Source organism: Antennarius striatus, chromosome 15, assembly GCF_040054535.1.
Source record: "Antennarius striatus isolate MH-2024 chromosome 15, ASM4005453v1, whole genome shotgun sequence".
NCBI lineage: Eukaryota > Metazoa > Chordata > Actinopteri > Lophiiformes > Antennariidae > Antennarius > Antennarius striatus.
The window spans coordinates 2102044-2118757 of NC_090790.1; the positions used below are offsets into that span (position 1 = coordinate 2102044).

General features: G+C 39.4%; 1 protein-coding gene across 1 annotated transcript; it reads left to right on the forward strand.

The window, feature by feature from the left end:
- The first annotated feature begins 1557 nt into the window (after window positions 1-1557).
- On the forward strand, window positions 1558-12580 carry il6st (interleukin 6 cytokine family signal transduce). The gene is made up of 16 exons (XM_068335141.1): window positions 1558-1691; window positions 2024-2102; window positions 3196-3492; window positions 3805-3949; window positions 4130-4287; window positions 4449-4603; window positions 5228-5390; window positions 5591-5673; window positions 5812-6076; window positions 7725-7895; window positions 8227-8328; window positions 8530-8676; window positions 8761-8901; window positions 9767-9863; window positions 10170-10251; window positions 10946-12580. The coding sequence occupies exons 2-16, from the start codon at window positions 2033-2035 to the stop codon at window positions 11567-11569; spliced, it is 2700 nt and encodes an 899-aa protein (XP_068191242.1). The 5' UTR covers window positions 1558-1691; window positions 2024-2032; the 3' UTR covers window positions 11570-12580.
- Window positions 12581-16714: the final 4134 nt, after the last annotated feature.

The window sequence follows — 16714 nt, forward strand, 5'->3', positions numbered from 1 at the left end:
CTGTTTGGCCACAATGCCCAGCAATATTTTTGGAGGAGAAAAGGTGAGGCCTTTAACCCCTAGAACACCATGCCTACCATCAAGCACGGTGGTGGTAGTATTATGCTGTGGGCCTGTTTTGCTGCCAATGGAACTGGTGCTTTACAGAGAGTCAATGGGACAATGAAGGAGGATTACCTTCAAATTCTTCCAGAAAACCTAAAGTTATCAGTCCGAAGGTTGGGTCTTGGGGGCAGTTGAGTGTTCCTACAGGACACTGACCCCAAACACACATCAGAAGTGGTAATGGAATGGCTAAATCAGGCTAGAATTAAGGTTTTAGAATGGCCTTCCCAAAGTCCTGACTTAAACCCCATTGACAACATGTGGACAATGCTGAAGAAACAAATTCATGTCAGAAAGCTAACAAATTTAACTGAACTGCACCAATTCTGTCAAGAGGAGTGGTCAAAGATTTAACCAGAAACTTGCCAGAAGCTTGTGGATGGCTACCAAAAGGGACATGTAACCAAACATTAGCATTGCTGTATGTATATTTTTGACTCAGCTGATTTGGTCACATTTTCCGTTTACCCATAATAAAATCATAAAAGAATCCAACTTCATGATTGTTTTTTGTGACATAGAAGTATCTGTTCCAATCATTCTATCAGAGAAAAATCAGATTTGTAGAAATAACTGGAAACTCAAGACAGCCATGACATTATGTTCTTTACAAGTGTATGTAAACTTTTGACCACCACTGTGTATATATATGCTTATAGTACTGTATATGAAAAATATTTGGTTATAATGGGAGTCAATTTGACCATTTTTTCCCACCATTTTAGGTACAGTCTGGTACAGTCTGCTAGTCTGCTATATCTGCTATTCTATACACTTCCAATGACAGGCATCAAGGAATGTAGAAAATAAAAGACGAAAGAAAATTACTGTCAAAATTTCATGTGTTTAGCCTTTTAACTGACTGATTTATTGGGAGAGAAACACATAAAAACAACAATAAACATATATAATAATTAAAAAATATACAATAAACTTCATATCTATGGACAGGTCTGAAGTAATGGAAAAGATCTGATGCATTGAAAGAAAAAAAATTTCTGTTTTGCTTTTTTTCAACACTTTTATGGGACGGCCCTTTTGTGACCTGATAAGGTAATGTGTGTAGCCGTTTTAATAGGTCCCCGAGGGTTAATTTTATGGTCTCTGCTGAGGATAAAACACTTGTGTACATATCAACGGAATCTCCCATGCCGGAGAGGACAGCAAATACAAATGGCCTTATGATCACGTGATCGGTACAGCACACGAGAGGGGCGGTGACATATCGGAAAGCAACAGTGAGTGACGTAAAAATCCGAGACGGATGACCTCAACTGTCATTGGTTCATTGTGGTTGAGAGACACTCGTTCTGACCAATCACCAAACTGCATTACTGTAGAGAACATTTTAGCAAATAGATAGCTGGTAAACAGCAGCGACCGCCCAGCGGATGGTTCATCCAGACGCGGTCAGATCGGCGCAGTTTTGAGCCGCGTTGCGTAAACGATGTGACGCTACGACTCCTGACGGGAAGTGGGTGTTTCTGCCCCCAGAACAGTTTTACTGCCCCGACGTTTTAGTGAGGTGTTTATCTTCTTAAGAATGAATTCGATCTGGTAAATCGTATAAACGCGCTGCATGTTAGGTAAGTCGTTCTTTACGCTCGCTCTCGATGATGGAAGAGTAAATGACGCTAACAAGGATTTAAATGCTAGTTAACCTGTGCTAAGATAAATATTCACTTTGAGTTGGTTTTATTGTGAAATACATCCGTGAATGATCTGTCATGAACGTGTTATAACGTGTCTGGTGTGTATTTAATGTCAACGACACGTATTAACAATATTAGCTATTAGCTTACCGTTTAGCTAGTGCACACTGGTGTTAGCTAGGACTTGTTAATGCTCGACATTTAGTTCAGAGGGTTTTAGAAGTAGTTTTCGGTGTAAATAATACTTTTACTTGTTTCATTCCCAGCTGGTGGTCATGATGGTGTGTGTTAGAGTTCCCAGGCTGTTGGTGCTGGCCTGTCTGGTGTGTGCTCTGCATGCCATAGGTCAGTATGATTATGAACCTCTGACTGTAGTAATAACTCTCTCTCTGTCCATGTACGTGTGATATATCGTTATATATGATGAAGTATAAAGTATATGTATTATACGTGTATATATATATATGTGTGTGTATATATATGTGCAATTTCCTCCGGGATTAATAAAGTATATATCTATATATGTAGTATGAATTATATATATAAATTGTGTTTATGTAAATTTGTATGCATACTTGTATCTAGAGTAGAGAGTATGTGTGTATATTGCAAATACACGTATATAAATAGATAAACATGTATATACAGTATGTATATGTTTTGTATGTATATTTATACATATATTTGTACAGGGTGTCCCAAATGTTTACATCCTTTAGAAACTATTAACTAATATTTTTATGGGTTGTTTTCCAGATAAACACACTGAGGTCGATGATGTGCAGCCAGACTAAACTTTAAACAAAGGAAATTTATTCTAAAATATTACCGGAAGTATAAAAATACAGTTGAAGAGCAAAAACAATTTCGGAGATAGTTTAAACCCCCCCCCCCAACCTTAGTTACCGTCCCTGGAATTAGAGATTCGTTTGAAGCTGAACAGTTCAGAAACTTCCCAGACGATCGCCGACACCGACAAGACCCATGAAAGATGTTACGTTTCAGTGAACACGAAGAAAGTCTGTGGCCAGCTTTTCATGAAGAAGGGACCCCAATTAAATTATCTTTGTACTGCGTTGTCGTACTTCCAGTAGTATTTTAGAAGATCCATCCTATTAAGTTTAGTCTGGCTATTGTCATTGATTTCAATACGTTTAGTCTGCAAAAACCCCACAAACAATTAAGTTAACGGCTGCTAAGGGGTGTGCTCATTTTTTTAGGACACACTGTATGTGTGTGTGTATGTATAAACATACATAATATACATATATGTATATAATAAAGATACACATACATACATAATGTGTGTATGTGTGTGTGCATAAAAGAAGCTGTACAAGTTTATGTTCTTTCATTTGCCATCCATTGAGTTACAGTATGACAATCAGATTCACATATATTTTGTTGTTTTTTTTGTTTTTTTTCCAACGTATTCAAGAAAACCATTTGGTGATCGCGCCTCAGTTTCCGGTGGTAGAGATCGGCACCAACTTCACGGCTACATGTGTGATCATCAACACCACTGAAGTGTCAGCAGATGATCTCTACTGGAAGCTGTCTGGAAACGTCGTTCCTAAAGACCAGTACACCAGAATCAACGCATCAGCTCTGGCTGTCACTGTCCCCATCAGGGGGGAGGAACTGGAATGGTTGTTTTGCTCTTCCAAGGAAGTGTCAGATTATGTTTCTGTCAACAATGGAAAATTTATTCATGGAATCACCCTCACCAAAGGCTGTAAGTTTTTCTACTCACAACCACAAGTTATATTCTAACCACCTGTATTGAATCTTAATACTGTTTGATGTTAGTAAACTGCTATGATCATCCATACATACCATGACGCTGCTTTAAATGTGTCCACTAGTAGCTAGCACATAGGTTTATAGGTTTACTATGGATGATATGAAGTCTGTTCTGTAAAAACACCCGATAAGAAATTCACATCACCTCCATTAGTGTAACATTTCCATTACCACTGTATACTTGTATTAAAGTCAACTCAATTTAAATCAAGTCACAAGTTAAATGAGTGTTTTTCGCTGACAGATCCTCCACAGAAGCCTGAGAATCTGACCTGTATGGCGGTTCAGGTGGAAGGCGAGATTCCTCCGACCCTCTCCTGTGTGTGGGACCCAGTGGGACCTCAGACCCCTCATGTCCCCACTAACTACACACTGAATGTCGCCATGTTGTGAGTACAGCACCGATTAGCATCACTTCTGTTGGTTAATATGTGAAATCGCTCTGTTGCACTACAGTAGTTTACATTTTTCTAAATGGTTCAACCACATTGAGAATTTTTTTGGGGTTGCCTTTTGTATTTTGTCTTTATATTTGTCTATTTCTGATTGTTTTCCTTCTCTCTTGTCAGGAGAAATAAGTTACGTGTCGTGACAACGGAATGCAAAGCCCGTGTGTCTCTTGGGCAAACTTTCCCCTATTATGTGCATCTGGAAGTTTGGGTGGAGGCACAGAACGAGCTGGGGGGAATAGAAACGGAACATCTGACAGAAGACGCTGACTGGTTTGGTGAGATAAATGCATGGTTCCATAGGATTTTGGTTTGCATATTTGTTTGGCTCATCTGGTAGTTTTGCAGTCTAATGTAAAAAATTCAAACAATGCCAGCTTTTAACTGTTTTTTTTTATTGTGTGACAACTGATTTTGATGGTCTGTTTATTTTTTGCAGTGAAAACCAGCCCACCGTCGAAAGTCAATGTCATTTCAGAGAGGACGATTCCCACCTCTCTTCTTGTAAACTGGACTCATCCGATTCCTAAAGTTTATTTAAAATTAATCAATGAAATCAGGTTCTGCCAGAATGGATCTCAGGGCTGGACGTATGTAAGTATGTTTTACAGTAGCTTAAAGTACATTTGACACAAAATCTACTTCAGACATTCATGTTTTCCCTCAGGATGACCTCCAGTAACATTTAAGATCCTTCATCTCAACACATCTCACACCTTTTGGTTCAAAACCTTTAACTTTTCCATCAGCCTCAACTTCAGTATTTCTTTGTTTGTAATTAACAAATGTTAGAATACTAACACATTTTAATACATGTGTTAATGTACAGTATTTTCCGCACCATAAAGCCCATTCCAAACATTTTTTCATATGTAAGGTGCACTGGATTATAAGGCACACTTTTTGAGAAAAGGAGAGGGTTTAGGTACGTCTTAATAATCTTTCTGTCCCTCTTAACTGTTTTAATGTGTTGCTGATTTACATGTATCGTGGCGACGGTAGTCTAAGGTGACCGACACAGCCAAAGGTGTCACCACATCCATCAGGGTGAAAAAACAAGGCTGGCTTTCTCTAAATGTAATGTCAGTGTTTGTATTTGTGATGCTTTTGTCCTTTAGTGAGTTTATATTATTTCATTTAGTTATTTTGTGGGTATCTGTTGAACTAACCGCTCAGCTGACATGCTTATCTAAAGGAGGTGTGACTGTTATCCTTTAGGTCCCTCTAGTGGACACTGCCAACTCCATGCCCCCCTTCAGACTACAGAACCTGCAGCCGGACACAGTCTACATCGTCCAGGTACGCTGTAAACACGCCAGACCTGGATACGGTTACTGGAGCAACTGGAGCACAAACACCAGCAAGAAAACAGCAGAGGACCGTGAGTTTAACGGCTGCATGTTTGCACAGAAATCACCAGTATGAAAGTGAAGGCGAGCTGGGAAATGCTAATTATGTTAATTAATTCATTATGATAATTCTCTATTACGTCACAAGTTAGAGAGATGTGATATAATTGACATGATTTCTCTTCCTGTAAACCAAATATTCTGTTTTTTCTTCTATTTCTCTTTGGTCCAGAACCAAAAAGTAAACCAGACGTGTGGAGAATCGTTGCTGAAGGAGACGACGTAAATGAACGATATGTGCTAATCGTTTCTAAGGTAAACGCATCCACCACCTTCTATTTAACAAAAAAACGACGAAAACTAAAAAAAATGTAATTACACTATTAATGTTTTCTCCAGAATGTATTAAACAAAAAACAAAAATGTGAACAGAATGTATCTTTGCCCTACCAGGAACCTGTGCGTCGCAACGGGAAGATTAAAAGTTTTAACATCAAGGTTCAAAGCCAGAAGGACAAAGTGAAGATTGGAGGCTGGGAATGGGAGAGCGTTGACGTTAGCGGTTCAGAGGCAGACAGAAACACTGGCCAGAGGAGGATTTACTCCCTGAAAGAAATGCACCTGTCAAACGATGAGTCTGCGGAAGTGTTTGTTACTGCTGTCAACTCTGTGGGGACGTCTCCTAAGGCATCCATCATCATTCCTAAAAGATCACATGGTAGGTGTTCATGGGGACTTAGCTACAGGACACACACTGCACACACACTCCAGTAAGAGTCAGGAGCTACTAAATTAAAAGTATTTATCAGTTTTATTTAGTTTTTATAATTTAGAGTCCATTGTAAATCTGGTTTTCAGTGTATATCCATGTTGTTCTTGGAAAATGGAGCATACAAGCTACAGTGGCAGCAGTGTCATTTCAATGTCATTTCAATGTCATTTCAGTGTCATTACAGTGTCATTTCAGTATAAACGTATTCTAATGAGAAGGAGGAGGTATTCTGTTGACTATAAAGGAAGCACTACTTCAAAATTCAGGTTAATACTTGAGATCAGGATATGTAGATTTTCTTAATTCTCAAAGGATTTAATACTAATAAAAGAGAGGAGAGTTTTGGACAGATGAACTCTCCCAGCATCGCCTTATGGTCTGGAGCTGGAGTTCACTCAGGATGTGTCAAAAGTGGCATCCAGAAACATTCATCCAGGTTTTTTTGGATTGGATTCTGTCAACATTATTTTCATAATCTTATTTCTGTATCTTTTTATGCACCATCCTTGTTCTTATACTCTATGCTGATGACCCCCCCCCCCCCCAATCTGTCTCAAATGCATTATGAATGCAAGGTGATTCCTCCTAATGCAGTGTTCTCCTTTGCATGCGTCCTTACGTCTTTGATGCACATTTCTTGACAGGGACACACGACAGCGTGCGTCCCCAGCACGCAAGTTTTGAATGCACCTCCATTCAACAAAAATATTCACAATTTTTTCACTTCTCCGCTTAAATTTCGAACCAGGAAATCGCCATTATGTTTTGATCTCTTGAGTTTCTCGTCACGAGACTCATCTGTGTGATTCTGCCTCATTAAAATAAACCAAACGACAACAAGACGTCTGCTGGTTTTAAGCTGCAGTGAGAGAGGAATTAGTTCGACCCTACAGAGAACAAGAAGCGTCCTGTTGGGTTTCTCTGTCTGTTAAAGCGCTTTGAAATGTCTACTGATGTGATTAAGAACCATACAAATAAAGGTTGATTGATTGATTGTAATCAAGCCTGAAAAAGATCCAAAAGTTGGAGTAAAGTTAAGTGACAATGAGTGTTTTCTTGAATAAAAAACAATCAAAAGATAATGAAGAAAAAGAGACAGATATTACTACAGATATTACTACAGATATTACTACAGATATTACTATAGATATTACTACAGATGGCTCAGTGTCCACAGGAGAATATATGAATTAAAAGCAAAGAAAACTATTGAGTGAAAAACAAAAGTGAAAAAGAACTGCAGTACTGTACGTCTTTCTTTTATTTCTAAAACTTTTTTGAAAGACATTTTGATAAAACTAATAAAGTTTCTCTTTTTTTTCTTTTTACTGAAACAGTTATGATGTTATTCATAAAATCATTAAAATGAACTGTGTTTAGTTTTTATATTGTACTATTGGTTAAACTCAATCCTTGCGTACTCTTCTACCATATATTCTGTTATTACTTTTGGGATGTATAAATGTCATTGGGATGCACTCGTTTTTGTTGAAGTGCATCCCAGGGATGCACTACTTTCCGGAGGTAAAATGAACTCTGCTAATGCTTATGTAAGAGCCGTCCTGCCTTGTTACACTTTTGTGGTGTGTTGCAGAACGACTGCCAGTGGAGGACTTGAAGGTGTGGTCCCATGAAGGCCAGCTGTGGGTGGAGTGGAAGCCTCTGGACAGTAAAGACGTGTCGGAGTACGTGGTGGAGTGGGTTACTGATGGTCAGACCGACTGGCAGAGGGAAGACAGCAGCACCAGACGCACCTTCATTAAAGGTGACCCCTCCCTTCTGAAGAGTTGAATTTAATAGTGTAAAGAATTATTTAGGTGCAGACCATCAGGTTCGAATCCAATAATATTCTGTTGAGAGTTCCTGTATGTTAAAAACATTTCTAATAAAACAAAAATTTAAATATGAAATTTTTTTTTTTTGTTAAAGCAAGATTTTACTTTTGTTTTGTGTAACTACAATGAAAAGAATCAGTTTGAGCTGCTTCTCCTTTACTGCAGGTATTATTTAGGACGTGAGTATGTGAAGTAGTTGGTATGATTCTGGCACACGAGTCCGTGTAATACGTGATGTCTCCTTCATGTCACACACTCCAGGCAGCCTGCAGAAGTTTGTCTGCTACACCGTATCCGTGTATCCAGTGTACGCTAGAAGGATTGGGAAGTCAGCCAGTATGGAAGCCTATCTGGAGCAAGGAGGTGAGATTACATCCCTGTATGTGTGTGTGTGTGTGTGTGTTTTTTCCACCCAGCAGAAGACCTACATATAACAGTTTTTTTGTGTATATTCTTGACAAAGTCAACTATTTGCCTCGACATTTTCTCTTGAATCCATCTGGTCTGTGCTTCATTTCCCATAAGTCTCAGTTGTCTAATGAGGTGATCTTGCTGCTGTCTCAGCTCCGCTGGAAGGCCCCGTCGTTAAACTGGATGGTAGAGCAGAGCGCAATCGTGCAAAGCTGTTGTGGAAGGAGATTCCTCAATCCAAGCGACGAGGCTTCATCACCAATTACATCGTATTTTATACAAATGGGACCAAAACACACGGTATGGATGCATCACATCCTGTTCAGTGCTGGACTAAATTGGTCTTTTCAGACTTTTCCTGACGTGTGTTTTGCTCTTTTGCAGCGGTAACCGTCCCGGCGAACACCACCTCTTACACGCTGACATCACTATCACGCAACACCAGGTATGACACCTGGATCAGGGCGTCAACCATCAGAGGCTACGCCAACGGCATGAACCACACCTTTATCACTCAGAAGTATGGTGAGTGGACTGGTCCTGTGTGTCAGAGACAGCGTCCACTAGAACCACTATTAATCTCATGTATATTGAGATTAATAGATTATCATTATTATAAATTATTATTATTATTAATAGATTATTAATTACAATTAATTATTAATAGACATTAAACATGAATAATTATTGATAATTATTAATAATAATAATTATTATTAATATTATATAGTATAGATTATATGTATAATATTATGTTATAATATTAATGTGGTTAATAATTATTAATGATTGTTAATTATTAATAAACAATAATGATTAATAATTATTAATTAATAATTAACTATTAATAGATTACTATTATAGAAATTAATTGTTAATTATACATTATTGATTATTATTAATATATTATTAATTATAATTATGAATAGACATTAAACATTAATAACTATTAATTATTGATAATAATGTAATAATATTATATAGTATATGTATTATATATATTTTATAATATTAATGCTGATGTATGTTGATCATTATTGATAATTAATAATTGTTAATAATTAATAAGTATAATTATTAAACATAACTATTAATAGATTATTGTTATCATAGATTATTATTATAGATAATTAATTATTGTTATAGATTATTAATAGATTATCTTGTTCAGATCTAGATGTATAGTTTTGATGTTGACTATTTTGAGTTGAACCATAAGATCAAAATGTGGATTTTAGGTATTGATGACATTGAGATGGATTAGTTTAGGGTAGGTGCTGTCATTTCTTCTTAACTTGAGTTGTGTAGACATCCAATGTCATTCAGTATCCAACATAGTTTGCTAACCTGTTGTTATCGGTAGTAAACATCACTGTTTGTCCCCCCCCAGCACCAGGAGAGATCGAGGGCGTGGTTGTGGGAGTGAGCTTTGGCTTTCTGTTCGTTGTTCTTCTCTTCATGCTGCTGTGCATCTACAAGAGAGAATTGTAAGTTACACTCAGACACCAACACAAATCCAGTCAGCTGTTGTTCTCAGTGCTGAGTGTGAAACCTGCTGTGATTGGTCCTCTGTCACATGATTAATGACTGCTGGGTCCCTTCATAGCAGCTGTAATCACTGAAGCCAGTCATTCTGATCCTACCCTGACCTTCATGGCTCAGACCATGAATGACTCTTAACGTGCTTTAGGACAGGGGGCGCTCTGAAAACACTGCACTACCTTGTGCTTGTAGATTATTCTGTTGTCGTACCTGAAGTTTCTGAGATTTTTCAAAGGTCAACTCTCTTCCAGGATCAAAGAGAACTTTTGGCCCCGAATCCCAAATCCTGGAGAGAGTACCATTGGAACCTGGTCTCCTGATTATCCTTTGAAAGTAAGGACTTGTTTTACTTTGACACTTTTTACATGTATCAAGTATATGCTAGTATGTAGAGTATTCCAACAGACTAGTGTATGTTGGAGTACACTAGTATTGCACACTGAGAGGCATACCAAAAGGCTAAGCTGGACTACAGGAACATCTGTGCTGACTATCGAGATAGTATTGAAATAAATTTTTTTAAAATGTTTTTGTAGTTGTATGTAATAATTATTAAATTAAACATTTACTGTAAAATGCTTTAGAATGTACATTTTTGATTCTTGAAATAACACCAAAAACTTTTCTATAATGTCCAAAGTTTCTGATAAGATTTTTGCTGCGATGTGTTTATGTGTGTGTCCCCTCGCTGGCGACATTACGAGGTACCCCTATTCAACTGTTCATTAGTAGTAATTTCTAATCAACCAATCACTCGACAGCAACTCTATCGGGGTCACAGAACTCCAATTAAAAGAAAATATCCGGTTAATGCTTCTCTGTGGGGCAAAATTACCTGTGGGTGCAGGTGTGAGAATTTTTGAGGTCAGAATTTGCCATCAAAACATGTATCCATGGTAACAGTTGAACTAGGGTACATACTGTACATCATGTGTGTTTTCTTTCTGTAAAATAATTGTTAAAATGATTATATTTCTGGATTCTTTTTAGTTTTTTCTCAGCTTCTCTGTTCTTTTACCCTCTGCAGGCAGAGATACCGAAGGAGAACTGCTTGTCTGGCATCAGTGTGCTTGATGTTGATATGTGTGATGGAAAGAGTGTGTTTGAGGAGGACAAAACTTGTCTTCCTCTGAAGAAAGACAAGTATCTGTCTGAGGAGCACAGCAGCGGCATCGGGGGCTCGTCCTGCATGTCTTCGCCTCGCCAGAGCGTGTCTGATAGCGACGAGGGAGGAGACGTCGCCGACACTACGGCCAGCACTGTCCAGTACTCCTCAGTGGTGGCCTCTAGTGGCTATAAGGGTCAGACGCCCAGCTGTCAGCCCCCACAGGCCGTGTTTTCACGCTCGGAGTCCACCCAGCCGCTGCTGGACTCTGAGGAGAACTCAGACGTGCTGCAGCAGGAAGGAAGCAGACAGTCTGGGCGCTTTCTGACCCCGCCTTGCTTCACACAGAACCAAGACAACGCCGACCCGACCGACCACAACCAGCTGGAGACGGGGCAGCAGGACGGGCTGGGGGCCCTGGACTTCTGCCCCCTGAAGGAGGACTCTGAGCCCAAGGCCTCGACGGGCAGCCAGTCACATGACTGGACGCCAGCAGCGCCGGCCTCCAGCTACATGCCCCAGCTGGGCGGATACAGGCCGCAGTGAGGGGGCAGAAAGGTTACTATCAGACATTTGTTTCAAGTAGCGATGAAGATTCAGAATGTTTTTCACGTGAGCATTTACAAATAGTCCACCACGGTATTTTCCGCACTTTAGGGCGCAACTAAAAGCCTTTAATTTTCTCAAAAACAGACACCGCGCCTTATAATCCAGTGCGCCTTATAGATGGAAAAAAGTTTTAAAATAGGCCATTCATTGAAGGTGCGCCTTATAGTGCGGAAAATATTGTTCACAATTAAGTGCAATGTGAATTGTAGCCCGTTACTGTAGTTATCTAGCTGTGGATTTCCACCGATTAGAACAGAAGAACCACGTCTTTACAGTAAAAGTGTTTCTGGAACAAATGAAGTCACGTGATGATGATTTGAAAGTTTCTGAAATCATGAAGCTGACAGGAAGTGTTCAGCGTCGTGTTGGATCTTGTTATGGAACATACTCTACATACGACACTTATCAATAGTATACTCTGAACACGCTTAGACTGACATGTACATGATGGAAGCGCATGTGCAATAAAAAAGCTTGGTAATGCATATGAGTAATAGAATACCTGTGGCTCATTTAAAGGTCAGTCTGCAGCGTTACTTGTGGATGTAAATTCTATAATGATACGGTTTAGTTACAGACAGCAGTGTCAGATATGCACGCTCTCAGCTGTGTGTGTGTGTATCAGTGTGTGTCCTAGCATCACCGCTTATACTACCTGAATGTTCAGCCATTGAAATCTCATTGTCTGTGTTCATCCTAATGTGTTTGATGCTGTACAGTATTACAGTATTAGTTCTGCTGGACAAAAACATTTCAGAGAAAAGACATTTTTTAAGTGCCTGCTAAATTTCTGTGTCTAAATATTCAAGGTTTTTGTGTCACACTGCATTAAAGAGGGAAAATTGCTTACTTCTATTGCCAATGCTTTTTAAGCATTAACTTGTCATTATTAGACTTTCTTTTTGTAAAAATTGATAATGTAAGTCATTAAAATAAATATAAAAAATATTTCCAAGTAAAGATTATTACTCTTTTTTTATTTACATTCACTAAGAATGGTGAGCTGAAGAACAGAAGAAGACAAAAAAATGTCCACTTGTCACATCTTTGTCAAAATTTTTATTTTGCCACACTTTGTTGTGAAGATCATTATCTCTTTTGTACAAAGAAACCATTTCCAAGTACAAAATCTGACATTTAAACCCAAAATATTCACACAAAAATTAAACTTTATGTGGCCAAAAGTCTTCACCTCAAACTGGAGAAAAGTGACTTTCTGATCACTGGCTCTCCAAATGGAAGTAAGCGTATTTCTATTTAACATTACAGTATGTTCAAATGTAAAAACGGTTATAAAAGCTGTTCATGAAGAGTTGTGTAAAACCAGGGGAGCTGACTGTCTTGCTAAGGAGACACGATTTCACGACTGCTGTTGTGCGCAGTACTTAAAAGGAAAGGGAGCTAAGTACCTCAGTCTGACTAAAACACTAATCAGTTTAACTTTCACTTGGGTGTGCAGTCCTATAAAAACAGAAGTTATTCAAAGGGGGAACGTTGTCAAACTCTTTCACCTTAAAGATTTGTATATTGAAACTTGAGAGAAGTTGGAGGGGAAGAAGCTGTTGTTCAGATTAAAAGCCATAAACTGAGATGAAAATCAAATGTCCTGAGCTCACAGATACAGTAGACCATCTTGTCCATACAAGGACAGATCAGTGTTTTTTTAAATCCTAAGAATGTGTATTCAGTTTATGAGATGGGAATTACTGACTGGAGTAAAGAGATCAGACACAATCTAAAAACTATAGAATATTCTGCACCGCGCCCTCTAACAACTAATTGGCCTCTAATAACTCGTGATCTTTATGGTCCTAATGAGGAGATTCTTCCTGTGGTTTACAAGTTGTTTTAAATGTAGTCTGTAGTGAGAGGAAAATAGCACATTGGGAGGAATATCTGGCACCGTCAATTCCTCAGGGTCTCTAGAGCAGTTCCATCAGGTCAGTGCAAGAGGATAAACCACATTTTGCTTTGTTGGACACAATGCTATCTCTTCAAATCTGAGAGTATGACCAGTCTGATAAACGGCTTGGACTGACTGAGTCACTCCCTGAAAATAAGTAGAAAATACCCACATTTGAAGCACCGAAACAGATTAAATACATTTTAAAGCATTGTTTAACTATTTTAACCTGACAAATTTTGGCAGCTTTTAACTTCCATAAATACAAACATGAGTAAAACCACAGCACACTGCAGAACTGCAAAGACGCACATTTCTGTTACCATTACCTTATTACCATATCATTTTAATTGACAATAATCATAAATTACTTTTTCGGTTCAAAAGGGTTTGATCTCTATTTCTTTAAAGAGTTTATGCAATCACATGCAAAAAGTGTTGGAGTAAATATTGTACAATAAATACTGAAATTGAAACATGCCATCACTGAAAAGGTGGGAGAGACAGATTTTCAAATTTTTTAAAATTCATTTAAAATCAAGTAATATGTGAAATCCACTTAATAGAAAAGGAAATACATGTTTCAGAAATCAATAATGTGGTTTTTGGAGGTTGCTCAGTGTTTGTAACAGGGTTGCACCAAGTATTGTAAACACCTATTAATCATGTAATAAAAATTGTACCCATTGATCTGTAAGCTGAGCTAAATAAGCCTTTGATAGTTTATTACCTATTATTGATGAATGTGTAGCAGAAAATCAGAAAAGTGAAGGTTTGTTTTTGGAAGCCAAGACGTCCTCCATTTCTGACTCTGAGCAAATGCCTCGAGCTTTAAGCAAACTGGAGTTAAGCCATTTGGGTGATTTTCTGTATGATATTAGATGACTGAGCTGCTTGTAGTAGAACTTGCTGCTTGTGTTGACATCTGTCTAGAAGAAGATTGGGTTTGCAATTTCACATGTTTGCAGATATTTCTCTACAGCTGGATGATAGCAGAGAGTGAAAGCTTGCCCGTGACGATCAGGAGAACATGACAGGTGACTGAACAAATGGATAATGAGACACTTGCACCTAACATAGGGAGAATATGGTTGTTAGTAAGAGCATGCACAGAATGTAGCCGCAAGAGGGCACAAGCCAGTGTCTTATTGTGCCGGTCCTAAGCCTGGATAAATACAGGGTGTTTTGTCAGGAATGGCATCCGACGTAAAACTTTTGCCAAATCAAACATGCGAATCAAACATATGACTTCCATACCGGATTGGTCGAGGCCCGGGTTAACAACGACCGCCATCGGCACTGTTCACCTACAGGGTGCCGGTGGGAATTGGACTACTGTTGGTCGCAGAAGGAGAGGAGGAAAGTGTGTTTGTAGGGAGAGAGAGAAGAGGAACACCAAGAGTATAGGACTAAGAGTAGGGACGTTCAATGTTGGAACTATGACAGGAAAAGGTAGAGAGTTGGTTGACATGATGCAGAGAAGGAAGGTAGACATACTGTGTGTCCAGGAGACCAGGTGGAAAGGTAGCAAGGCTAGAAGTTTAGGAGCAGGGTTCAAGTTGTTCTATCATGGTGTAGATGGGAAGAGAAATGGAGTAGGAGTTATCTTGAAGGAGGAGTTTGTTAGGAATGTCCTGGAGGTAAAAAGAGTGTCAGATAGAGTGATGAGTCTGAAGCTAGAAATAGAAGGTGTGATGTTCAATGTTGTTAGCGGGTATGCTCCACAGATAGGATGTGAGCTGGAGGAGAAGGAGAAATTCTGGTCGGACTTTGATGAAGTGATGCAGAGCATACCTAGAAGTGAGAGAGTTGTCATTGGAGCAGACTTCAATGGACATGTTGGTGCAGGAAACAGAGGTGATGAAGAGGTGATGGGTACAGAAGAGGCAGCAGGGTGACCTATAAGAGTGGAGGTAGGAGCACACAGGTAGACTACATCTTGTGTAGACAGTGTGATCTGAAGGAGATCAGTGACTGTAAAGTAGTGGTAGGTGAGAGTGTAGCCAAACAGCATAGGATGGTGGTGTGTAGGATGACTCTGGTGGTGAGGAAGATGAAGAGGACAAAGACAGAGCAGAAGACAAAATGGTGGAAGCTGAAAAAGGAAGAGTGTTGCATGACTTTTAGGAAGGAGTTAAGACAGGCTCTGGGTGGTCAGGAGGTGCTTCCAGATGACTGGACAACTACAGCTAATGTGATCAGGGAGACAGGTAGGAGAGTACTTGGTGTGTCATCTGGAAGGAAAGTAGATAAGGAGACTTGGTGGTGGAATGAGGAGGTACAGGAGTGTATACAGAGAAAGAGGTTAGCCAAGAGGAAGTGGGACACTGAGAGGACTGAGGAGAGTAGACAGGAGTACAGGGAGATGCAGCGTAAGGTGAAGGTAGAGGTAGAAAAGGCCAAACAAGGGGCTTATGATGACTTGTATGCTAGGTTGGACAGTAAGGAGGGAGAGACTGATCTATACCGGTTGGCAAGACAGAGAGATAGAGATGGGAAGGACGTGCAGCAGGTTAGGGTGATTAAGGATAGGGATGGAAGTCTATTGACAGGTGCCAGCAGTGTGATGGGAAGATGGAAAGAGTACTTTGAAGAGTTGATGAACGTGGAAAATGAGAGAGAACAAAGACTAGAAGAGGTGACTGTTGTGGACCAGGATGTAGCAAAGATTAGTCAGGATGAAGTGAGGAGGGCACTGAAGAGGATGAAGAGTGGAAAGGCAGACAGTCCTGATGATATACCTGTAGAGGTGTGGAAGTGTCTAGGAGAGGTGGCAGTAGAGTTTCTGACTGGGTTGTTCAACAGGATCTTAGATAGTGAGAAGATGCCTGAGGAATGGAGGAGAAGTGTGCTGGTGCCCATTTTTAAGAACAAGGGAGATGTGCAGAGTTGTGGCAACTACAGAGGAATAAAGCTGATGAGCCATACAATGAAGTTATGGGAGAGAGTAGTGGAAGCTAGACTAAGGGCAGAAGTGAACATTTGTGAGCAGCAGTATGGTTTCATGCCAAAAAAGAGTACTACAGATGCAGTATTTGCTTTGAGGATGTTGATAGAGAAGTACAGAGAAGGCCAGAGGGAGCTGCATTTTGTTTTTGTAGATCTGGAGAAAGCTGATGACAGGGTGTCCAGAGAGGAACTGTGGTATTGTATGAGGAAGTCTGGAGTGGCAGAGAAGT